This window comes from Entamoeba histolytica, genomic scaffold, assembly GCF_000208925.1.
Source record: "Entamoeba histolytica HM-1:IMSS scf_1104750519043 genomic scaffold, whole genome shotgun sequence".
Taxonomy (NCBI): Eukaryota; Evosea; order Mastigamoebida; family Endamoebidae; genus Entamoeba; species Entamoeba histolytica.
The window spans coordinates 1-25,516 of record NW_001915003.1 but is presented as its reverse complement, the minus strand read 5'-3'; the positions used below and the strand labels follow the sequence as shown (position 1 = coordinate 25,516).

At 23.6% G+C, this 25,516-nt stretch overlaps 6 protein-coding genes across 6 annotated transcripts, besides 8 other annotated features; all 6 read right to left on the bottom strand.

Moving 5' to 3' along the window:
* Positions 1-32: 32 nt before the first annotated feature.
* Positions 33-117: a repeat region.
* Positions 118-221: 104 nt separating this feature from the next.
* EHI_181190 (uncharacterized protein) lies at positions 222-1,580 on the bottom strand (the record flags this gene model as incomplete). Its single annotated transcript, XM_647897.1, has 1 exon — positions 222-1,580. One exon carries the CDS (start codon positions 1,578-1,580, stop codon positions 222-224), a length of 1,359 nt encoding a protein of 452 aa, XP_652989.1.
* A 729-nt stretch (positions 1,581-2,309) lies between these two features.
* EHI_181180 (60S ribosomal protein L2/L8, putative) lies at positions 2,310-3,280 on the bottom strand (the record flags this gene model as incomplete). The annotated part of the gene is made up of 1 exon (XM_647896.2): positions 2,310-3,280. The coding sequence occupies one exon, from the start codon at positions 3,278-3,280 to the stop codon at positions 2,507-2,509; it is 774 nt and encodes a 257-aa protein (XP_652988.1). The 3' UTR covers positions 2,310-2,506.
* A 297-nt stretch (positions 3,281-3,577) lies between these two features.
* Positions 3,578-3,965: a repeat region.
* Positions 3,966-4,010: 45 nt separating this feature from the next.
* Positions 4,011-4,894: a repeat region.
* Positions 4,895-4,952: 58 nt separating this feature from the next.
* Positions 4,953-7,911, bottom strand: EHI_181170 (uncharacterized protein; the record flags this gene model as incomplete). The annotated part of the gene is made up of 1 exon (XM_001913845.1): positions 4,953-7,911. One exon carries the CDS (start codon positions 7,909-7,911, stop codon positions 5,023-5,025), a length of 2,889 nt encoding a protein of 962 aa, XP_001913880.1. The 3' UTR covers positions 4,953-5,022.
* Positions 7,912-8,455: 544 nt separating this feature from the next.
* EHI_181160 (uncharacterized protein) lies at positions 8,456-9,996 on the bottom strand (the record flags this gene model as incomplete). Its single annotated transcript, XM_647916.1, has 2 exons — positions 8,456-8,632; positions 8,698-9,996. The coding sequence occupies 2 exons, from the start codon at positions 9,994-9,996 to the stop codon at positions 8,456-8,458; spliced, it is 1,476 nt and encodes a 491-aa protein (XP_653008.1).
* A 361-nt stretch (positions 9,997-10,357) lies between these two features.
* Positions 10,358-10,703: a repeat region.
* A 157-nt stretch (positions 10,704-10,860) lies between these two features.
* EHI_181150 (uncharacterized protein) lies at positions 10,861-12,294 on the bottom strand (the record flags this gene model as incomplete). Its single annotated transcript, XM_647915.1, has 1 exon — positions 10,861-12,294. The coding sequence occupies one exon, from the start codon at positions 12,292-12,294 to the stop codon at positions 10,861-10,863; it is 1,434 nt and encodes a 477-aa protein (XP_653007.1).
* A 908-nt stretch (positions 12,295-13,202) lies between these two features.
* Positions 13,203-13,879, bottom strand: EHI_181140 (uncharacterized protein; the record flags this gene model as incomplete). The annotated part of the gene is made up of 1 exon (XM_647914.2): positions 13,203-13,879. One exon carries the CDS (start codon positions 13,877-13,879, stop codon positions 13,220-13,222), a length of 660 nt encoding a protein of 219 aa, XP_653006.1. The 3' UTR covers positions 13,203-13,219.
* A 142-nt stretch (positions 13,880-14,021) lies between these two features.
* Positions 14,022-15,234: a repeat region.
* Positions 15,235-15,356: 122 nt separating this feature from the next.
* Positions 15,357-18,738: a repeat region.
* A 3,952-nt stretch (positions 18,739-22,690) lies between these two features.
* Positions 22,691-22,767: a repeat region.
* Positions 22,746-23,187: a repeat region.
* Positions 23,188-25,516: the final 2,329 nt, after the last annotated feature.

Sequence of the window (25,516 nt, the reverse complement as noted above, 5' to 3'; positions counted from 1 at the left end):
TCATGTTTTTATTTTTTTATCTTTTTTATACCTTCAAGACAAAGGAATGGGATTAATCTTTCCTAAGTCAGAAACAATAAAGACTTATTTTATTAATACTTAATTAATTGCTTTTTATTATTTTTTTATATCGACTTATACTCTTCCTTTTTGTTAAAAAAACAAATTCATATTTCTTTAACTAAAACTCTAAAACTGATACTTCAAAAAAGAATTTCATATTATTTCTTACCATAATAATATGGCATATATTGTCCAAATCTATCATAATAGAATTGGTATTTCTTTCTAATGTCTTCATCATTAAAGAAATATAATTTGTCATCATGTAATTTTCTTCCATGTTTTCTTTGAGGATCTCCTTCTTTGATAATAAATTCTAATTGTTTCTCAGCTTCTGGAGTCATTTCAATTCCAAAGTAGTCATAAATCTTTTGTACTGTCTCTTTTGGTTTTGTTACAGCTTCAACAAATCCAACATCAAAAATTCTTTTAGCCCTTGATGGATCTTGAGCAACCCAAGCATCACGTGCAGCAATTGAATTTTTCAAAACAATTTCATTTATTTTAACAGCAAATTTATTTAACCATTCAATATCATCTTTACCTAAGTCATATTCAAATCTTCCTTTTGTGGCTATAAGTAATGGAATAAAAGATTTAAGTTGTTCAACTGGTTCTCTGTGAATCCAAATAAAACGTGCGTTATACTCATCTTTTCCTAAAACATCTAACATTGGTACCATTGTTGCAAAATGATTGACAGCTTTAAGACATAAAAATCCATCTTCTCCTTTTAATGGAAACTCTTCTAAATGCATTTTAAATTCATCAATAAGAGCTTCATAAACATAGTGATAATCTCTTTTAAATTGGTTAACTCTAAATTGTTCAAGACGAGGTATAGCACTTGAAATTATAAAGCATTGTCCAAGCATTTCCATAAAGAATAATTCTTCTTCATAATTCATAAAACTATCAAGGTTATGAACAGTATTCATTTCAGTATGACTTGACTCAAATAACTTTAACATATCTCTAAGTACATTCTTTCTACTTTCACTTTCCATTGTTTTACTTCCTGGACAAATATGTTCATAAAATCTAATTCCACTAGCTCTTGGATCATTTACAATTAAATTATGTAAATATGTTGATCCACTTCTTGGTAATGAAGTAATAAATATTGGATTCTTAATAACAATTTTATCTAATTCTTTTCTATACATTTTTCTTTCAGTACTAAACCTCATATATGTCATTAATTTCCCTGTTACATTTCTTGCCATTTGTTGAAACATCGGTGATTTCATATCAAAACATCCTGCAAAATAATCTCTCATAGCAGGTTTAAATTGGGGATCAAATAATGAATCACCTTCTTTTAACATACTCTCATATAACTCTTTATGACTTGGATCATATTTACTAAGATTATCAACAGCTGCTTTTTTCATATTTTCCCATATTTGATCAAAAATAGGTTCAGGTAATTCTGGTTGGAGATATGGGTTAGAAGAATCTAATTCAAGTGAACGTGGATAAGTAAATCCATGAAGAGCATATTCTTGGGAACTCATAATAAATAAACAGTTCTAATTTAATTAGAGTTTAACTTTATATTTCAGTACTCAAAGTATATTTTAGACTAAAATGATATTATAAACAAAGCTATATTTATTATAACATTTTACAATAATCTATTAACTGGTTTTTTTTTTGATTATTTTTATGTTTTATCTTGGAATATTCATTTTCTTTTGTTATTTCTTTCATTTCTATTTATATTTTTGTTATTTATTTTGAAACATTAATTAATGAAATTAAGTATCGAAATTAAATATTAGATGATGGAAAAAGGTAAGTCAAAAGAGAAATTGAAAAAAATAATATCAATGAAATTAAATATAATTACTTGATAGAATGAATAAAATAGTATTTATGTTAATTTATTGAATGTTATTGTTTAATTATGATTATATCGTTTCATTTATTAATAGAATTGAAGAAATATGATATAAAACGAAAATAACATATAAATAATATTATAAACATTTAATATAACTAAATGATTATATAATAAAGAAATAATATTAATAAACATAATGAAAATGTTAAATGATGATTAAAATATAATAGGAATAAAAGAGAAAGAAGAATATAAAAAAAAGAAATGATAAAATAACAAATAGAATGAATTAACATTCAATTGAAAATTAATGTAAATAAAATATAAAATATCAAAATGAAAAAAAATTTAATAACTAATTGAATGAATAATAAAATAACATAATACAACAATGAATATTCAATAATAATTCAACAACCAACAAATATAATCACTATAAATTTATTTAAAAAAAAAACAAATATATAAATTATAGTAATATTATAATATATTTATTATAAATTAGAAAATAACAAAAAATTATACCAAATTTAAGTTTTATAAAACAACATAAATTTTTATAATAATAAAAAACAAATAAATAAAAAGTCAAATTGTTTAATTATCAGCGGCTCCTTCTTTATTACCTCCTCTAATAAGACCTGTTCTTCTAGCAGCAACTTTACCAGCTTTTTGTCCTGGTGGAGATGATCTCTTAAGGGTAGTTGGATGTCCAACGTGTTGATGGTTTCCTCCTCCATGTGGATGGTCAACTGGATTCATAGCAACACCTCTAACTCTTGGCCATGTAGTTCTTTTAGCCTTATACATACGATAAGCAACACCAGCCTTAAGAATTGGTTTTTCAGTTCTTCCTCCACCTGCAATAATACCAACCATAGCTCTACAATTTGATTTTAATGTCTTTTTGGCTCCAGATGGAAGTCTAATACGAGTAGTTTCATTATCAGCATTATGTGAAATGACAGTAGCATAATTTCCAGATGCTCTTGCAATAATTCCTCTGTCTCCTGGTTTAGATTCAACATTACAAACAACAGTACCTTCTGGGCATTGTCCAATTGGAAGGACATTTCCAATATGAAGGGAGGCTTTACTTCCACAATAAATGTATTGTCCTGAATATAATCCTTCAGCACAAATGAATAATTCTTTATCAAGTCCATATTGTCTTGGATTTCTGAAAACAACTCTAGCAAGAGGAGCTCCTCTTCCTGGATCATGTTCAATTGATTTGACTAATCCTCTGACTGTTGAATGTCTTTCAAAGAAGTCAATGGCACGATGTTGAGCAACACCCAATTTATGATGACTTCTTGATTTGAAGATGGATCCTCTTCCTTTTCTTTGACTGAGTGTTCTTCTTCCCATCGACTAAAAACCCTTTTAGTTCCTTTGTAAGTTCATTATTCAGGGTTTGATTTTAATTTTTTCATTACTTCTTTATAGTATTTTATAATTTTTATTCATTTTTATTCAATTCATGGAAAAACATTTTATTCATTTCATAATAATGTGTTTTATAAAATTTATTTAATTTTTTTGATATAAATAACTAAATATTTTATAAATATGTTATTTAATTATTTTATTCCTTAATATCTAAAAATGATTATTGATTATTTGTCTTAATTAATTAAATGATATATACGATTATTAAAAATTTAAAATTAATTAAATGTTAATAGAATAAATTTCTATTGTTTCTGACTCAGTGGAGATTAATCTCATTCAATAAGTCTTCTTCTAGAAGCTCTATGGAGTATGTTTGGTTATGATAGAGTCAATGTTTAATAATGTTTATCATGTTTTTTAAAATAACATAGTTTTTTAATTCCTTTAATATTGTCAATTTCATTTTTTTTAATTCTATACTTAATATAATACTTTTTGAATTTATTATTCAATTTATACTGACATATCTAATAATTGTCGTTTTTTTCTTTATTTCTTTATATTTATTTCTTTATAATCATTTACCTTCATTGTTACTGTGATATACAATAATCATATCATTTATAAGATTAGTTTTATTCTTTTTATCAATTATTTATATTTTATATTTATTTCTTTTATTACTTTTATATTGTGTCATTGAATATTTATAATTATTTATTTTCATTATACTTAAATTTAATTCATTTATTGTTATAATGACATTATCATAATTGATATATCTTTCATTCAATAGGGTGATTTGTTTTATTTTCCAATTATATTTATTTAATATCACCTGTGTTTCGTATAACAATTTCATTTATTCTAAAGTAATATCGTTATTTGGGTATATTTCGTTTTTGGGTCTTTCTTCCTTATTCTAATTTTCTTGTTAGAATCAAACATGATTTTATTTGTATTGATTCTGATTATTTCATCTTTATTAAATTTAATTCTTTCTTTTATCATAGTCATCATATATTTTAGGTATTTTATTCTTTCTAGTGATTTAACTTTTATTCCTTCTTCATCATGTTCATTTAATTTCATGATGTACTTTATTCTGTACAATTTCATTGACTAGATCTTCTAGTCTATTTATTTTCTTTAGGATTTCTTTTATTTCATCAAATTTATCTCTTATTATTTTATTTTGGAGATAGAGGTGCATAACTATTGAAATCCTCTTCATATCATCTTGCAGATAATCCATTCTGCTTCCTGACCATATCCATCTATTATTATTTTCCATTATTAATTCTTCAGCTTCTTTTCTTTTCCAGTAGTAATTAATGTTAGTACATTTTTCTACTTTCATTTCTTTAACTTTATTGATGAGAGTGTTAAGGTATTCTTCATCAATTTCTGTAGAGTTATTCTTTAATATGATGTTTTTTATTATTGAATCACACTCTACTCTTCCTTCTATTATATCATTTACTTTCAATTTAATGTACCGTTTAGTGCTTTCTTTTATTTTATGTGATATTTTAATATATTTAATATATTCTTTTTCATTATTTACATTGATGTTTATTACTTTTGTTAGAATAAGTAAAAAAAAAAACAAAAAATTATTAATTGAGTTAATTAGATAATACTTTTTAGACTATATTCAATATTGAATTAATTCTTATTAATAGAATAATAATAAGAATGACATATCAATTAAATATTTAATTTTTATAAGACAAATTAAAAACTTTTCCTTCTTTATAATATTTTAAAATTTCACAACAACTTTCAAGTAATAGCAAACAAATACCTCTTATTCTTTGACTTTCAGGAAAAACATTTTCTTCTTTATTAAGTCGAGAAATAAATAGTTCAGCCTTTTCATTTTCAAACAACTTTTTATTTGTTTGTTCTTTTTTAGTTAATTCAATATGTAATTCAGATAATAATCTTTGTCTAATATCAATAAGTTGAGCCCATAAAATATAGTCATGAGCAACACGTGCATCATATTCTTCTTTATCTTTTTTACTTGGAACAAATTGAGAAGAAATCCAGGCATATCTAATTGTAATAGCAAATTGATTATAAAATTGAGTTAAAGCAGAAGATAATTGATTTCCATTATCTGAATAAATTAATTGACTTGAAGATTGATTTACCTTTTTGATTAAAGTTTTTTTACTTAAAGACGAATAGTCAATTTTTTCACTATCTGGACACAATGAAGGTAAATTATGAATATTAATTTTATTTATCATTTTGGTAATAACTGGTTTCATTAATGGTATTTTAATAACAGGATCATCAAGAATAATTCTATCAAAACTAATACCGTTATTAACATAAAACGCATAAGTATTTAACCAATTCTTTTGATAAATATCTACTAAAAAATCAGGTATAAATGGATTAAATAATTTTAATTTAGAAAAGTTAAAAGGTGAAATACGAATAACATCACCATTTAATTGTGGTCCTTTTTCACTAAAAAATACATTATCATTTGTTACAGTAATATAGTTTTTTACATTACCAATTAACATAATTCTCGAAACATCATAGGCGTTTCTAATATAAGGTTTAACAAATTCAATATCAATAAATAACAAAAAATAAGCAGTAATATATTTTTCATCACAATCAATAAAATCCATTTCAATATTATTTTCTTCTAATAAATAAATATAATTTAAATAATAATAATTATCATATTCTACTTTATATGGAACATACTTTATTTCTTCTGATTTTTTAATGATAGAACGTTCTTCAGTATGTTTCTTTCTTTCAGATTCATCACTAATAAAATCATATTGACTAAAAATTAATTGTTTCATGAATAAATCTAATCTTCTTCCTAATACTGGGTCAAATGAAAATAGTCTCATAGAATTCATTATCCACATCACTTTTCCTTCTTTCATTTCTTTTGTACTCTTTAATTCATTTCTTAAATTTCTAAGAAATAAATCAATAATATCAAATTCGTACATCATATTAATAAATTCTTTTTTATAATCTTTATTTCTTGTATATAATTCAAGTAATGTTTCTTGTTTTTCTGGTTGTTTTATTTTTTTATTTCTAAAAGTTTCTTGTTGATGAGTAACAATTAATAATCTACAACGTAATAAAAATGCCATACAACGAATTAATAAAGGAGCATAAGTAACTCTATTTTTACTTCCAATTCCTAATTGATTTGTTCCAATAACAATATTTTTACTATCAGTTTTTCTAAGAGAACTGTCTAATCTATTTTTTATTGAATCACATATTTTTGTTTTTGGATCTACTTCTTTCATATTTAAAATTAAAGCATTAAAGTAAATATGAGTTATATTAAATAATTTAGTTTGTAATAATAAATATAATGATGTCATTTCAGTACAACTAAAATCAAGTTTTGGTGTAAAACTAAATAAACTTTCTGAAAATGTATTTTGAATAGTACTTTCATCAATAATACATTTATATAATTCATAATAATTATCAGAAGAAAATCTATTTTCTAAAATATTTGATAAAGAATTTAAAGAGAAAACAAATTCAGAATAATATTTTCTGAGTTGAGATTCTTTTCCTTTAAATTGTTTTATAATTTTGTCTTTAATATCAATTAAATGATTAATAGCGAATATTGAATCAATATTTATTTCATGTGGACTAATATGAACAGTATTTCCATTCAAACAAAATAAAAATTTGTTAATTAATTCATTAACCATTGAAATAGGATAATTATAATTATATGTTGCCATAAAAAAACAATTTCTTGCTGGTGGTGTTTGAGACAATAATGTTGTTTTAGTTTCTAATTGTGCAATAAGAGTAATTAATGAACTTGATAATACTAAATCATTTGAATATAATCTAACAGCAAATTCACATAATACTCCAAATGCATTTTTACCTGAACCAGTTATTTGATAAAATCTACTAAAGTCTTCTGTTTGTGAATCATTATTTTTTTCTTCAACAACACATTGTGCTAAGAATAAATATGCTGACCTCGAAATTGATGGTGATTCAAATATTTCTGTTAAATATTCTGTAATTCTTAATCCTTCAGCTAATCTACCTGAATTTAAACAATCTAGCAATTCTATAATTAGTTGTGATGTTGCAATTTCTACTTGAGAATATTTACATCTAGACTCTGTTGTAACAACTTTCATATGTCTTGGACATGAATTTTTTTTATGAATACATGTTTCATGTTTACATTCTTTTATTTTACATTGACAACGTCCACAATTACAAAGACAATCTAATCGGGTTTTTCCTTTTGAATGTTTTTTATGTCCTTTCAGATTTTTATTACATTCCTCACAAAAATAATATGTCTCATTTGAATCACAATCACAAATATAATAACATAGACCTAAATATTTATTACATACAGATGACTGTTCATGTAACAATTCTTCTTTTTGTTGAATATTTTCTCCAAATACTAACGTATCAAATTGATGAGAAAATTGTGTTGGTTTCATTACTGAATCAATAATATTAATTAATAGATAATTATCATCTGATGAAAGTGGTTTTCCTGCTTTTTTCTTTTCATAAATCATTTGAAGTATATTAAAATCTGGTTCTGTCATTTTTATTAAATAAAACACTAATAAATATTTTAGTTCTAACCAACGTCTTTCTTTTTTTCTTTTATAAAGTTGTTTTATCTTAAATAACAATTCTTTATTTATTCTAATTAAAATATTTTAAAATAAAAAACAAAATATATCTTACTTTTAAATCTGTTATTAACTAAATGTGTTATTTATTGAAGAAGTGGTTTTAACTCACCTCCTTCATTCATATCAACACAATCATCTAAAGTACCAATGTACTTTTCTCCTTTAAATAAAATTGGCCAAACACCAAATTTACCTGTTTTCTCTTTAATCATTTCTTTCATTTCTGGAGTTCCATCAACATCAATGTAAATAATTTTTGGTTGAACCCTTGTAAGAGCAAAAACAAGACTAGTCATTTGGGTTGTTTTATGTTGAATAAAATTTCCACCAGAACCAGAAGTAAAGATAGTAATATCAGTCATTAATCAATAAACTAAAACTTTTAAGTTCAACTCTAAAATTCTCTAAAAAAAGATAATAAAAAATATAAATTTGAGATATAATCTATTCTTTAAATGTCATCACTCATTGAGATTCTTCGTGATACTTCTTTTAATTTTTGAATCTTATTTTGAAGGTCAGGACAATTTATTTCTAATTGTTCAATTAATACTTGTCCACCATTTTCATCAAATTCTTCTATTGGATAAAATTCATAATCTTCATTGATAGGAATATTTATTTGATACTTAAATGTTAGTTTAGAAAGAAAGGTATTAAAAAAAAATAGTTAAAAAAGGAAAAACTACAAACGAAACAAAAAGTAATAAGAATATCAAGTATTTGTTCTAAACATTCTAAATTAGAACTAATTCCTTTTCTAGAAGTACATTGAATAAGAAGTGAAACAATTTTATAATCATTAATAGTTGTTATAAGTTGTTGATTTTCAATGAAAGTAGTAATTAGAGAATGTAAAATTTGAATTGATGAAATAACATTATCAATAAGAATATTTTGAAGTTCATTTACAATTAAAGATAATGCTTTTTGACGTGACAGAAGAATTGAAAGTACAGATTGTTGAGTATTAATATTTTCTATAAAATAAATAATAAAAGATAATTTTAAAGGGATAGTAGTAACATTTGTAAAAGGTAATGATTCAATTGTTAAAGAAAGAAGATCAATAAAATTATTTATTAATTGAGGGATTTGTTGAAATGAATTAATAATTAAATTAAGAATAATACTTTGAGAATTATCATATTTTTTTTTTAATAACATTTTACATAAAATAATAGTATTAGGACTTTCCCAAATCATTTGAGTTATTTCTTTTCCATATGAAATAAATTTATATAAACTAAAAAGTAATTCTTTATAATTATCTAATTCAATAATTGAAGAAAAATTTAATAATACTAAAACAATTTGTTTTACTATTTCAATTTTTAATAAATAAGTTTCAGGTTGAATATGAATAAGAACATGTGCAAATGATGATAAAATTTGTAATTCATGTGATGATTCTAATAATATTTGACAATTATTTAGAAATTTTGGTAAAAATTGTTCTAAATCAATACATTGTCTATATTTATCACCTGAAAGTATTATATTTCCAAATCCAATTGCTGCTGATTGAAATAAATTTGAAAATTTAAGTTGATAAGGTTTTTCTAATATTGAACTAAAACAAATCATTACTCCTTTTTCAATTAATTTATCAACAAGTACTAAGTCATTTGTTGATGCTATTTGTGCTAATAATGTTATAGTTAAAGATCTAATACAAACATCATTTGATGTAACAAAACTTATAAGAAAATCTATAATTGATGAATTTATAATTTCATTAAATGAATGATTAATAATAATAAGTTTTTTTAATTGTACTAATGATTGAAGTATAATAAAATTATCATTTGACTCAATTCCTTTCTTAATAAAAGGTAAATCTTTAAGTGTTATTTCTCTATTACTATCAATCATTTCTTCTTCTACTAAAATTCTTTTTCTTTGAAGAAATTCTTCTCTTGTTTGAGTTCTTAATGAAGAATGAATTTGGCGACGAAGTTCAAAAGGGTTAGGTTCTTTTCTAAAAGACATTATTCTAAATTTCTCTGATTCTTTTTAATAGAAAAAAAATTCAGAAAAGAATATAACCAAAAATTGTTCTTGATATTCTTTGTTTAAAAATTGTTCTTTAATCTTTTACTATAATATTCTTTGAATTAGAATCATTCTTTATTCTTTATTAATAAAATAAACAATATTATCACTTTGGTGTATTAAAATTATCATTCATTACTTATTATCAAAAGATATTTTCTCTTTTCAAAAAAGAAAAATATATTATTTACTTATTATTTACTAATTATTTTTTATTTATATCATTTATAATAAATTTATTATATTATTTATTTTGTTTTTAAATGTTTAATAAAATATGTTAATAAGATTTAATATAACAAACGTTAGTTAATTATGTGTTAATTAGATTTTTCATTTATCCTTCTTATTTCAGGAGATATTAATCACATCCCTTTGCTTCTTTTTTTAAAGAGTAATTTCTTTGTTTAACTTATTCTTTATGTCTTTCTAGTAACATTAGTAAACCATTCTTCTTTTACTTTATTTCTTTTTATTAAAATCTTCTCAAACTTCTTTCTGCTTATTTCTTCTTTTTAATTCTTTGTTTGTTTTCTTCTTTAATTTTAAAGAATCTCATTCCCTCCTTTTTCCTTATTTTATGAACGAGAGAAGAAAGCGTTTCATTACCATTATATTATTATGATTAAATTCTTTTAGTCTCAATCACATTTTAGTACATCATATCCCATGGTTAATACATACTTCTTAATTTCTTTATTCATAAATATCAATTCTTATATTACAATAAGTAATGTTCAACAATAAGAAAACAAAATTAATAAAATGAAATAAATTAAAATAAAATTTTAAAGAAATAATTTAATAAAAGTAATTTTCATATTCACTACCACTTTCACTATCACTCATTGCAAACCAAGATTGATAGATATTATTTGCTCTTTCAACAACACGTTTTGAAGTTGATTTATATTGAATATCATCAACAAAAACATCTAATCCATAGTCAGTGAATTGTTCAATTAAATTTAAGTCAGTGATATTCATAAGTAAATCAGAAACAGCTCTTAACCCCAAAGCAATAAGATTATCATCAGAATAAAAAGAAGTTAAAGATACGTATATTGCTTTAGTATAATTAGGATATAATAAAATAAGGTTTTTTGTTGGTTCATAGTTATGAGTTTCAGTCCAAATACAAGAATTAAATAAAAGTCTTGATAAATCATCAAATTGATTATTTGGAAATTCATTTAAAATTTTATTAATTGCAAAAGGAATAAAATCATTAGAAATTTTTTTCATAATATTTGGATCTTCTGTTGTTGCACAATTTGCAATTGCTCCAATTAATAATTTAACTAATTCATCATCTTCAGAATAAAGATAAGATGAAAATATATTAAATATTCCTGTTGAATCAATTACTTGAATATAATCTTCAAAACATAATTGAAAAAAATATTTAAAACAAGTTCTTCTTATAATTGTTCCACTTTCTACTCTTGCAATTACACTTTTACAAACTGTTTCACTTGAAGCTATATGACTTGTTTCAGGTCTTTTTAATCCTAATCTTAGTGTTTCAATACAATCATTTGCAATATTAATATCATCATCTTTTTGTAATAAATAAGTTGTTAATTCAATTGCTTTTAATATTGTTTCTCCATCTACAAATTGGTTTAATACTAAATTTTTACACATCCAAGGAACTAAATTATAAATATAATTTAATTTAATTACTTTTTCAATGTATTGAAAAATATTAAATGTTCCAAATATTTGAGTATAATTAAAGTCTTCTTCATTACAATCAAAAATAATATTACATATTAAATAAAATAGATTTTTAATTGTTATTGGTGATTTAAATTCTATTATTTTTGGTATTGTTGATAAAAATCCTTGTTTAATAATATCTTTTGTATATTTATTTGACTCTGGAAAACTTATATATCCATTTAATAATTGTAAACTATTTTGTACTATTGTCTCATCTTCTTCTATTAGATTTTGAATTATTAATTTAATTATTCCACTTTCTTGAATTATACAATATGGTGTTTCATTATCTTCTAATAAACTTTCAAGACATCTATAACTTTCAATTCTTTTTTGTTTTATTCCATTAATAAATAAATTAATATCTTCTAAATTTACTTCTTTGAAGTTATTATTATCTTCAATTCTTTTCTTTTGTAAAAATTGTTCTCTTCTTTTTGTTCTTAATACAGAAATTTCTTTTTCTTTTTCTTCTGATAGTTCATGTAATGAACGTACTGTCCTCCACATTATTTAAGACTTTGAAATTTATAGTTTTGATTTAAATTAATACATTCTAATATATTGTTATTTATAACATTGTTTATACCTTGCTTTATCTTGTTTTTTTTAACTTCATTTTTGTGATTTATTATCAAAAATATTATCAAAAGTAATTTGTTTTTTGAAACAATTTAATTGTATTGAACTGAAAATTTATCCCAACAAACAAAGAATATTTAAAACTTAAATATTCTTTTCTCAAAAGAAAATATATAAATTAAAAAGTGTCTAATTAAATAAAAGAAACAAATGATATTAACAATTTTAATTATATGAAAGTTTATTGAATTTATTTATTTTTTTTTTAGTTCAAAGTGATTTGCTTATATGAAGAAAAAAAGTATTTATAATAATGATTATTAGAATATTTTTATAGTCTATTCTAAAATAATGTCATCTACTTCATTTTCATATTTATTAATTTCTAAAAAATATTAGAATGAAAACTTTCTATTATCATTTATAAACTTAAATAAAAAGAAATCTAATCATAACATTTATTACTCTTTATAATTATACTTTCTTTATTCTTTTAAAAAATATTAACTAGAAATTTTTTAAATATTTTTTATTTAAAATTTTAATTGAAATAATTTTTAATTTTATATTTAAAGAATAATTTGTTTTTATTAAAATGTTTTTCTTAATTTTATTTCTTTAAATAAAAGAGAATATTTAATTATTTTAAAATTTTTCTCAATTAAGAATCATTTTATCAAAATTGTTTTATTTTTATTCTAAACTATAAAATAAATAAGTAACTAAATTATAGATCTATAAATTAATTAAAAGTTTCTTTAAAAAAAGATCTAAATAAATTTACCTCAATTTTTGATGTTTTTTAAAAAAAAGTTAATTTAAAATAATAAACTAAATGATGATAACATTTTAATTAAAAAATGACTTCAACATCATGACAATCATCTTCTCCCCAACGATATTGATTAACTTTTCCACTTTCCCATTTAACATTAATCCATCCTTTTCCAGCAGAAGATAATACTAAACCTGTTTTTCCTTCTCCACCGTCTTGGTCAGACCATTTCCAATCAGTTCCTCTTTTAACTTTTCTTCCAATAAGCCAAGAAATTGGTTTATGAACTTGTTCTGATGGTTCTACAGGTGTCATATCAAGTGCATTGCTTATAACAGTAACATCAAAATTACCATCTTTTCCCCAATTACAATGAGTTTTATCACCATCATCCCATCTTACTGTTATTTGTCCATCTTTATTAACTGAAAAAACAACACCTTTTTCTTCTTTTTTATCAGTTCTACCATAATGCCAGTCTCTTCCTTGTACTACTCTCTTTAAAATAATCCATGATAATGGCATTTTGTATTGTTCTTCTGGTGGCATTTCTACATTTTCAGGTGAACTTGTTTCTTTAGTTGGTGAATTTCCCCAATTATTTATAGCATTTATAGTTTCTTTTCTACATTCTTTATATTTTTGAAGCTCATTTTCATATTTTGTTTGTTCTTCTTTTAATATAGAAGTTAATGAATTAATTTGTGAGACAAGAACGTCAACGTTGATTCCTTGCATTCTTCACTTTGTTTATTTTTTAGTTTTTTTTTAGTTTTTCTAGTTAAAAAGAGTTATGACACAACCAACAACATAATTCAGTTTGTAAATGTTTTGCTTTTTTTTAATTACTTTTTTGTTCTTTTATTAAGTTCGAATAAAATATTGTTTAATTCTTCTCTTGTTATTTCTATTAATACTTAATTAATTGCTTTATTGTTTTTCTTTATCTCTTATTTTCTTCTTCAATTCTTTAGTGTTTTTCTCTATCATTTTAACTTTCTTTTCTAATGTATTTGCATTTTGTTCTAGTAGCTTATTTCTCTTCTTCAACTCTTTGGTTTCTTTTTTCATTTTCTCTTTATTAGATTGGATACTTCAGACTTTTAATTCTGTATTATTCACTTCAATGATTTTCTTTCTATCTCATTTATTTTTCCTTATAATTTAGTGTTTTCTTCTTCTAATTTTTCATTTTCTTTCTTCATTTCATTATAATTCATTTGAATCTTTTTATTTTGTATTTTCATTTCTGTATTTTCTTTCTCATTTTCTTTCCTAACTATTTCCTTTGCTTTTTCCTTCATTTCTTCTGAGATAGCTTGTTCTTCTTCCATTCTTTTCATACTGAATTCTTTAACTTTTTCTTTTAATTCAGTAATTTGATTTTTCAGTGCAAGTATTTCTTCTTTATCTTTTTGTTCTTCTTCTTTATCATTTTCTATTTCTTTGTTTTGTTGTATTTCTTCTTGTATTTTCATTATAATTTGTTTGCTATTTATTATTCTTGAAATTTTACATCTTTCTTTCATTTCTTTGTTTGGTTTTGTTTTTAATTTCTGCTTCATTTGTTTTAATGTCTTTTTCTTCATTGTCTTTTGTTTTTTCTTTAATTTCTTCTTTAGTTTTTTCAATTATCTTTTTCTTTTTGATTGAATATACTTCTTGGAGAATATCATACAATCTTTTTTTCTTTTAATTTCTTACCTTCATATTTTTTAAGTATTTCTTCGTATTCTCCTTCTTTCCATTCACTTGTTATTCTTTTTATTCTTTCTTGTATCTCATTTATTGTTAGCCATTTATATTTGTTATTTGTATAATCTTTATTATTATTGTATTTACATTATTTCTTATTTATTTTTCTTTGTGTCTTTCGTTTTCTAATCCATTTTTTCTTGGTATTTCGTTTCACATTGTTATGTCATTTATTTTTATACCATTTATTTTTATACCATTTATTGCTATTGACATTTCTTTTTTATTGTATGATGTTGGATTTCTGTGTCATGTTTGGTTTTATTTATAAGACTCAAAGGTTTTACAAAATAGCCATTTCAATATTGTTTGATGTATTTCCTGCATTGGAAAATGATAAAATATGAATATACATTATACATGATATAAAATAAAGGAATTTGATGAAAACAACAATGAATGAAATAAAATTAAATAGAGAAATTAATACAAATATAATGAAAATAGTTAAAATTTAATAAATTAAACTAAGGTTATTAAAAGTAATAATCCATTGTTCAGGTGAGAATTTCTTCTCATCCTTCACTCTCTTTCAAGTCTTCTTCATCTGGTTCTTCTACATCACTATATTCACCAGCATAGTCTCCATAGTATTTCATAATATCTTTCATATTCTTAATTACTATCTCTTTTGCAATAATCACCCATGGAATTTTGATTCATTCTGCCTCCATCATTCTCACCGATTCTTTGTTAATCAATCAGCTCACGGTTATTACAATTGGAATGGTTATCACTCTGTTTATTCTTTTCACTCTTCTGATGTATTCCTACAGCTTAGAATACATGTTCACTTTCTCTGTGAATGCAGAACTTATTCTCTTATCTCTCACTGTTTTCATATCTATTATGATTGCTTCTTTCTTCTTTAATTATCGAACATAAATGTCAAGTCTTTTGTGAAATTTGCTTTCTTGCTTGCTTACAAACTCTTGGTTCCATACCATGAGAATATTTTCTTTTTGTATCTTTCTTTGGGTTTTCCTAAATTCATCTTTTCTTATGACTAGCTTCTTCTTGTTTTCTTCTTCACGACTTCTTTGTGCTGCCTCATCGCCATATATGTTATATTTGATTTTCAAGACTCTTCAGATGTTCTTTCCCACTCTATCGTGTTTGTACATACGCTCTTTCTTTGTAACAATGCAGTTCAACGAGATATGATCAATTGTTGCTGTTTTGTTACATATTGGACACATTGAATATTTCTGTTCATGTGGGATGGCAGCTTTTCTTACTCAAATATTTGTTGCTTTTTCTTGCATTCTCTTCATTTGGATATATGCTTTCCTGTTTATATTGATTTGTTCCCATACTTTCCTTAACTTGCTCTGCTCTGTCATTTTGTTTTCAAATCCGTTTAATACTTCACTGTTCAATTTCTTCTTCATTCATTCATTCAAGTATTGTGTTTGGAATCCTTCTTTCAGATATTTGACTATCTTTCCTTTATCTCGTTTTCCATTCTCTTTTTTATATAATAGCTTCTTCAATTCTTCTATGTTCAGTCTTTTTCCACATGCTTTGTAGAATCTATTCCACATCCCATTCTTCCCTTCATTCATTCGGATCATATTGCCTATTCTATCTCCTCTTTTCCACGTAAAGTATATTATTGTTCTTATCAGTTCAAGTGGACATTCATCTCGGATACTTCTCAGTCCATCTCCTAGTTTCTTCTTTTCTACATATAGTCTGCTTGCACACATTCCTTTCCCATACATTCCTCCTTCTTTAATGCCTTTTCTGATTATTTTATCCACCTCTATCAGTTGCATCACTAGCCATTTCATTACTGATGCACTGTATGTGAATTTGGGTATCACTCCTGTGTTGATTCTATTGATGAAATTCCTACTACTGTCATTGCTTGTGTTGATTACTTTGATTTATGCTTTAATATTATTCTTTATCTTCTTTATACATTCTTCATCATCATTTCACGTAGATTGAAATACTCCTAAGTATTTGCATGGATGTTCTTCATCTACTATTGGTATTTCTTTCATATTTGTAGGTATTCCGATGTTTTTTTCTTCAGTTCTCACACTTGCTAACGTTCACTTCTATTCCTATTGCTTGGATTATTTCTAATACTTTCTTGTGTGCTTCTTTCATTCCTTTCTTTGTTTCGCTTGTTACTTTTAAATCATCCATATATAATACATAGGTAACTTATATTTCTTCTTCATTGATATCATCAATTACATTTGATATGATATTCATTTGTAGGATGAATAATAATGGTGACAAAGAGTCTCCTTGGAGTATTCTGCATTTCATTTGTACTTCTCCTATTTCCTCTTTCTATCCATATCCAATTCTTATTCTCCATCTTATGCACATACTTTTTATTAATTCTGTGATTCTAAATGCCACCTTGAAGTATCTTAATATTATTTCTAACCAGTTATGGTTAACTGTGTCATATGCTTTCCTGATATTGTAGAATGATTCCAAGTATCTTGTTCTGTTTGCTTCTCTTTCATTTCTTTCAATCAGACTTAGTATGCTCCCTTCTTTTGCTGCAATGCTTCCTCTCTTTGTTACATACTGACATGGGTTTACTTGATATTTCTTTTCATTTCCCATGAGTTGTAGTTCCATTTTATATTTGATGATTGATGTGAACACTTTCATAATTACATTCAGACACGTGATTGGTTGGTAGTTTTCTGTTTTCTTCTTATCATTTCCTTTGTATATCAGTATGGTTCTTCCTGTAACCATTTCTCTTGGAATAAGTTCTGGTAATTCTATCCATTCATTGAATATATCACTGTCTTATCTCTCACACCCACCAACCTCTTCCAATAGTATTCTTGGATACCATCTATTCCACGTGCTTTTCAGCTTGGTAATCTTGTCATAGCTGCTTCTACTTCTTCCCTTGTGATTTTTACACTTTTCCAATTTCTTGTTCCAGTCTCTTTTATCATTTCCTTGATCTTCTCATTCTTTTCATCCATCTTCCTGTGTCTATCATATATTTTCTCCCAAAACAAGAGTGTTTCTTCGTCACTTGGTTTTTCTGACATTTCAATCATCTCTTCTGGGTTTTTATCTAATTTCTTTCCATTTACACTTTGTATCTTGTTGTGATATATTCTTCTTCTTTCACTTCTTGAAAGATCGACCTTCTTCTTCCTCATTTCCTTCAGATACTTTAATTGGTTAATTTCTTCATTCACACTCCATCAGATTCTTTTTTCATTCAATGTTTTTATTCTCAGCATTCTCCTCGATTTCTTGTAATTACATCTAATGAGCAAGTCACTCAATTGGTTTATTCTTCTTTGTAGGATTACATCATAGTCTTTCTTGTATCCAATAAATTCATTCTCTAGGTACTTCTTGATGATATGTGATATTTTATAGATATCACTTTGTATTTCTTTGATGCCATTTCCATTCCACTTCCATTTCTCATTCAGGTAGGTGATTATTTCATCACATGCTGTTGTGTTAAAGTAGTATCAAATATAACTGTATTCACTTATTTCCATTCTTTTTGTTTCTTCAATCAGTTCATCCAAGTATTTCTGATCTAATTCTTTTTTCACGTTTCTTTTGATTATTTCTCTGGTTTTCACATTCTCTATTTCCTCAACATTTGTGATCATTCTATTCACTTCTCTGTTGATGTATTCTCTTATTTCTTGCTTTATTCATCTGCTTTCCTTTATATTCCCGACATATTTTTCTTTCTCTATTTCAATTCCTACTTCACTCAGTATCTCTGCAATTTCATTCCATCTTAATTTTCTTTTTAATTTGATATTCTTTTGATTAATTCCTATACAATACCGTAGTATTCTCTTTCTTTCTCTTATTTCTCCTTTGGTGGTGATGATGCCGTTATAGCTAGTCAAGCAACAGGTTGTGAGAGACTGCCTGTCTTTTTTGTTCTAATGGACTTTCTTTCATCAGCAACAATTGTGATCTATCTTGTGTTGTCACTCTTTGAGAGTGGATTCCAGCTTCTATCCTTACTATTCTCACTTTGTTCGATTCCACACTTCTTTTCCGACTTCCTGACATCATTCTCCTCTTTGTTGTTTCATTCGGTATCATTTTGTACTTCATCCCGTTGCTCACATATGTAAAATTTCCTTCTTCCACTGACCTTTCAATGACTTCCATTGCTTGGATTTTCTGGTCTTCAGTTTCTGTTATTAGTGGTTGTGTTTTCCTTCTTTGAGTTATTCCTATTTCCATTCTTAGGTATTGCCTATTCTTCATTTTCTCTACCAATTCCTTCATCTCCTTGACTCTCATTGTCATTGTTTCTAATCTTCTTTTGTTCGCCATTCTTCGTTTTTCAAAGAGTTGATTGCTCAAGTCTTCCACTGTTTGTTGAGACTCTCTCTGGATATGTTCAGTTTGCTTAATCAGGTTCTGTACTTGCTCGGCTATTTCCTTCTTTCTTTGCTCTTGCTCTATTCTCATTTGTTGGACTTTCCTCTTCCACTGTTCAACTTCCTTCTCCTTTGTTTCTATCTCTTTCTTGCTCTTTCATTTGTATATATTCGGCTTTTCATTGTGCTCATTTATTTGACACCGTAATCTCCCAATTTCTTCATTCTTGCTTCCTATTTCTTGCTTCCATTCTTCTGTTTTTCTTTCTAGAGTTTTTAATATTATTCCTTTCTCTTGTTCTTTCCGCTTGATCTTCTCTTCCCATTCCATACTGAATCTTCTGTTCTCTTCTTTTGCTTTCCTTTGCATTTCCTTTTCTATTTCCTGTTATATTTTCTGTTTTACAGTTGTTGCTTCCTCTTCAGGTATTGCCTCTTCCTTTCCTTTTTTCACTTCTTCAATTTATTTAAGAAGCATTGAAATATGTTGTTCTAATTCTTTCTTCTTTCTCCTTGTTTCCTCAAGCTCCTTCTTCATACTATTCTTCTCAACTTCACTCCCTTTTTCTTCTCTGCTTCCCTTCTGTGTTTTGTACACTCTTGCTACTCTTTGTTCTTTGGACGATATTCTGCTTGTTCACCTTGCTCATATTGTATATCATTGTTGCTTTACATAGTTGTGTTAGCATCCTTGCTTCCGATGCAGGACTACCACTTTTCCTGTAACATCCTTCATCTAGTATCTCTTTTTCTTCTTTCGTTCAGTCCTTGGTCTTATCAGAAAGTTCTACAATTAAGTCTTCAATGTTTTTGTGATTTCTTCTCGCATATCTCTCTTTCCTTTTTCACATTTATGGTAGTCTCTCACAAAGTTATTTCTTCCTTTTTCATTATTCTATTTATTCTTATTATTCTTTTTTTTTACAATCTACTCCACTGATATTAAGAGTGAAGTTGTTCCTTTTCTTACCATAATTCTTATGTCCTTTTCTTCTTTTAAATCGTTTATTAAACACAACATTTTGCTTTTTAAATGGATTGGAAGTTATTCTCAAGCCTTTCTTGAAATTGTTGTATTTATGTGGTATACACTGTCCGTTATCCATTTTTAAAAAAAAAGAAGAGAAAGACACAAAAGAATAAAAAGAAAGAAGATAAAGAGTAATGAAACAAAAATAACAAAAGAAGAAAAGAATGGAAAAATAAAGGATGCAAATTTTATTGCAACAAATAAAAAAGAGCAATAAAAACGTAAAATTTAATGATGTAAAATGATTAACAATATTTTATTAATGAAAAATATTTTACTCTCTTTATGTTTATTATTTATATGTATAACTTTATTATGATGTTTATTATATAATCATTCATATGTGTTATGTGATTATAACATATAATAAGTGATAAAATATATAAGAATAAATGATATGAATATATGATATAGAATATAAAACAAAAGAATAATAAGAATAAATGATAGAGAAATAAAAAGAGAAATGATAATAAATGATATAATAATAAAATCAAAGTATAAAAGATAAAAATAATATAAATCAAATCAGAATAAATATAAATCGAAAGTAGATATAAATGATAAGAATATAAAAGATGAATAAGATGAATAAACAAATAATAAAATATATCTAAATAGAAAAGAACAACAAGAAGAAATTCTAAATAATATAAACATAAAAAACATAAAATAAGAAAAATATAATAATATAGAGATAAACAGATGATATACATAATATAATTAGAGAAATAAGTATAAAAAGAAAAAATATAAATATATAAAAATAAGCTACATAAATAACATAATCATAAAAGAATATAAATAAAAGAATAAAAATAAATATGATTCATCAAATCATCTATTTCATTAATATTTCATACAAAATATAAATGATTATAAAATATAAACATAAATATATACAGATTGTATATTTATCATATTTTTTTATTTTTTTATTTTTATTTTAGGAGCAAAATATAATAAATGGAAAATTCTAATGATGCAAATTATTTTGCATCTTTTTTCATTTTTGTAATTTATTTAGATGCATTATTTCTTTGCTAATTTTCTTGACAGAATAAAAGTATTCAAATTATCTGTAGATTGGCAATTTTATGACATAATGAATGATGAGTATATTAATTTTCTAAGATTAAATTGAAGTGGTGAAGAAAAAGAGAAGTTATTTAAATGAATATCTAAGCACCAGAAACTGTTGAAATGAGAAAATAAAGAAAAGTAACATCAATTTGAGATAAATGGAAATGAATGTTATTTTATACATTCAGTTCAATTTGAATACGTGAAAGAATAATAATACATGAAAAAGATGGTGATGATAAGATACATGATATTTCAGACAAATATATTGTTCGGTATAATAATGAGAATTGAAGCAATTGATGTGATTCAGGAATTGGTTCAAATATTTATAATTATAATATAAGTAATGGAATTACTAAAGAAAGTGATTAATTATACACTGAAATGGATTATACATGTAGAACTGATGCAGTTCAATTTGTTAAAATCAAGAATTATAAGATAGTTACAAGAAATAATGAAATTATAGTTAAACCAATATTTTCACAATGTCTTGTTGATGTTTCAATTGATGAATCATTTGTTAAATTTCAGTTATAAAAGAATTGATGAAATACTGATATTCAATTAAGAATAACTTTAATGTTTTGAAATATGAAAATTGTGATATTAGATAATGTGTTATTGATATAAATGAATATTTGATAGTTATTAATTCATTTTGAACGAGATTGTTAAGAGAAATGATAGATAAATAAAAATATTGAATAAAATAAATGTGATGTTACTATTTACATGTTTTATCAAATTATCATTGAATATCTCTGAATATTTCACAATTAAATCATTTATTTTTAATAATTTACATTTATTATTATTTGAATAAATCTAATTTTATATAAAATATATTATTTATTATTTAATGATACAATAATCGAAAATATAATATAATTAGAAGAAAGGTATTTGATAATAAAAGTATTTTATTATTACATAATTTCTTTTTATATTTTGATTGACTGTTATTAATGTGTTTTGTGTTTTGAATTAATTATGATTAATGACATTATTTTTATTCATTCTTAATTTATTATTTATTCATTAATTTAATTTCAAATAATATTTCTCATTTATATTATAGTCAAATCATTTCTTCTTTAGTTATTCATTTATTGATAAATTATTTAATTGTTGTAATGAAAATAAGAATTTCATTTAAAATGGATATGAAATAAATGAAAAGTCGTGTTTTATTGAAAACAATTATATTTAAATCAACAAATAAATAGTTTCAATAAAATACATCAAAAGATTAATAAAGAAAAATAAATAAAGAAAGTGATAAAAAATCTAAGATATCACATAAATAACATGAAATAAATAAAAAATAGTTAATTGAGTGTTAATAGAATTTTCATCTATTCTTCCTAGTTTAGGGGAGACTAATCACATCTTTGTTTTATTTCTTCCTATTAAAGTTTTTCAAACTTTTTCTGCTCATTCTTTCTTTTTAATCCTTTGTTTTCTGCTTTAATTTTAAACATTTTCATTTTTTCTTTATTTTATGAATGAGAGAAGAGAGGATTTCATTACCACTATATAACTATGATTAATTCCTTTTAGTCTTAACCATACCTTAACAAATCTTTTTCTTAGTTAATACCTTCATATATTTCTTAAATTCTTTATTAATAAATACCTATTCTTATATTACAATAAGTAATATTCCACCACAATAAAATGATGCATTTTTGCAGCACTAACCAATATATTTCTAATTCAAAGACACCATCATAACCAGATAATAACTACAGACAGTGTCAAAACATGAATTGTATTGGTGTTTGTGTGTGGTGTTTCAGATGTTTCACATTCGATTTATAAACAAATAAAGAAAATAAATATGAAAGAATGATTCTTTGTTGTACTTTCAAATTAATAAATAATCAATATTAATAAAGTAATGAAATGAATACTGATGAGAATAATTCAATTTAAATAAAATGAAATGAAAAGAATGATAAATAATTAATATTTCAATGACTAAAATGTTATTTGACATTCATATTTCTTACATTAATTAATTATTTCGTTTATTATGCTTTCTATTTAAATTATTATTTGTTTAAAATATAAACTATCATATTTTATATTAAATTACTGAAAATAAATTTAAATAAAAATTCATTTAGTTTATTTAATGTTTTTAAATTACTTCATCAGGTATAGGGTAGAAATAAAATCATATCGTCTTTCGATGATGTTTTATCATTATACATACTTATTATCCTTTTAATTGTTTCTTCTTTATGATAAATAGTATTGACAATTTATTTTTTAGTTATTCTTTATCAATAAATTTAATATCTTCTTTTACAAACACAAACATTTTGGTAATTTTTTTCTATTTATTTCTTTCACTTCTTTCTTGTTAATTTTAGGAAGAATAATTTATTTAGTTTCAGTTCTTTCAACTTCTCATTTATTATAATTAATTTCTTCTATGTATTTCATTCTTTTATTTCTTTGCAATTTCTTTATTTTTATTTATTTTGTTATTCCTTTCTTGTTTAATATTTTATTCTTTTTTTAATCTTTTTCTTCTGTAATACTATGATAACCAATATCTCTTTTTCATTTATTCTACATTAATTGATGTTGATAATATTATCATTGTCAACATCCTTACAATTATATTTTATCTTCGTGTATTATCATAACAAGATGAATAATTTGAATCAGTAAAACACATTAGAAAATGAATATTTTACAGTTATTCCATTAAAAGTTCAAACAATTTTTATTGATATTCATCTACTTTTATTTTTTCTTTAAGAACTTTTTATAAATAGAATAATAACATTTGATCAATACGACACAAACATGTCTCTGAATGTCTGATATTGGAAAAATATTCAATATCATTTTATTCATTGTTTTATTATTTTGTGAAAACATTGGTTGAAATTCAAAACAATACTAATTATTTAAAGTTCTTTTTATTCTTTTTTAATATAATCAACCATTTATTCAGATACATTCTTTCCGTGTCTTGTAATACAGATGTATTAATGTCAAATGTATCTCATTTATCACTTTCTCATTATGTTCATTTAGTTTCTTTGAAAATATTATTCTCCATTTTGAATTTACAAAATGTACTTTTCATCAAATATATTTCAAAGGATAAGTAATTTAATCTGTTTAATATTCATTGATTGTTGTTAATTGATAGATGTTTAAATAATTTTAAACATAACAATTATTTATCAATTTGATGAATTGAAGTTATTTATTATTAAAAACATTTCATTTTCATTTGAAATAAATAACTACAATTTTACATTTTTTTTTAAATTTTCATCACAATTATATTTTATTTAAATGAAAAACAACAAAATATTTTTTAAAAAAATAAAATATTTTATCGAATGTTACATAACCATTATTTTAATTATTTTATTTTAAGATAATTTTATTAATATTGTTTTTATTTAATGTTACATTAAAAATGTATTTTTGAAATAAAGGAAATAGAAAATATTTAAAAATCAATGAATAAATTTATCGATAATTTAACATGACATGTTGTTTTTGTTGTTTTGGTTTGAAATACAAACATCATTAAATAAAAATAAATTTGTAATGTTATGATTGAATAAAAATGAATAAATAATTTTACTCGACTTTTGAAATATATTTATTATTACAATTTTTTATTTCCATTAAACAATTATTTATTTTTTATTTAGTCACAATGATTATATTTTTATTTATTCATAGATTATTAATTAGAATGAATGATGATAATATTGTTAAATAATCAAAATAAAATAATGAAATATGATTAAATTATTTATTATTTCATCTTCAATAAACAAAAGAAATATTAACAATATTGATATTTTAACATATTAAGTATTTTTAATAATTGAAATATTGATTATTTCTTCTAATATTTTGTTATTTAATGTAATTTTATCATTTGATTTTCATTTAATTTCATTTTATTCCTTGTGTATTTATAATAATTATTTCATTTCTTTTCTCTTTTATTTCTTATTCTTATTTTATTATCTTATTTTTCTTTATCATTTATTATCTTTATTAAATTAATTTGATTAAAATAATAAATAATAAATAATAAAAATAATACAACAATCAATAAATAAAAAGAAGACAAATAAGTGATATTATTTATTTCTA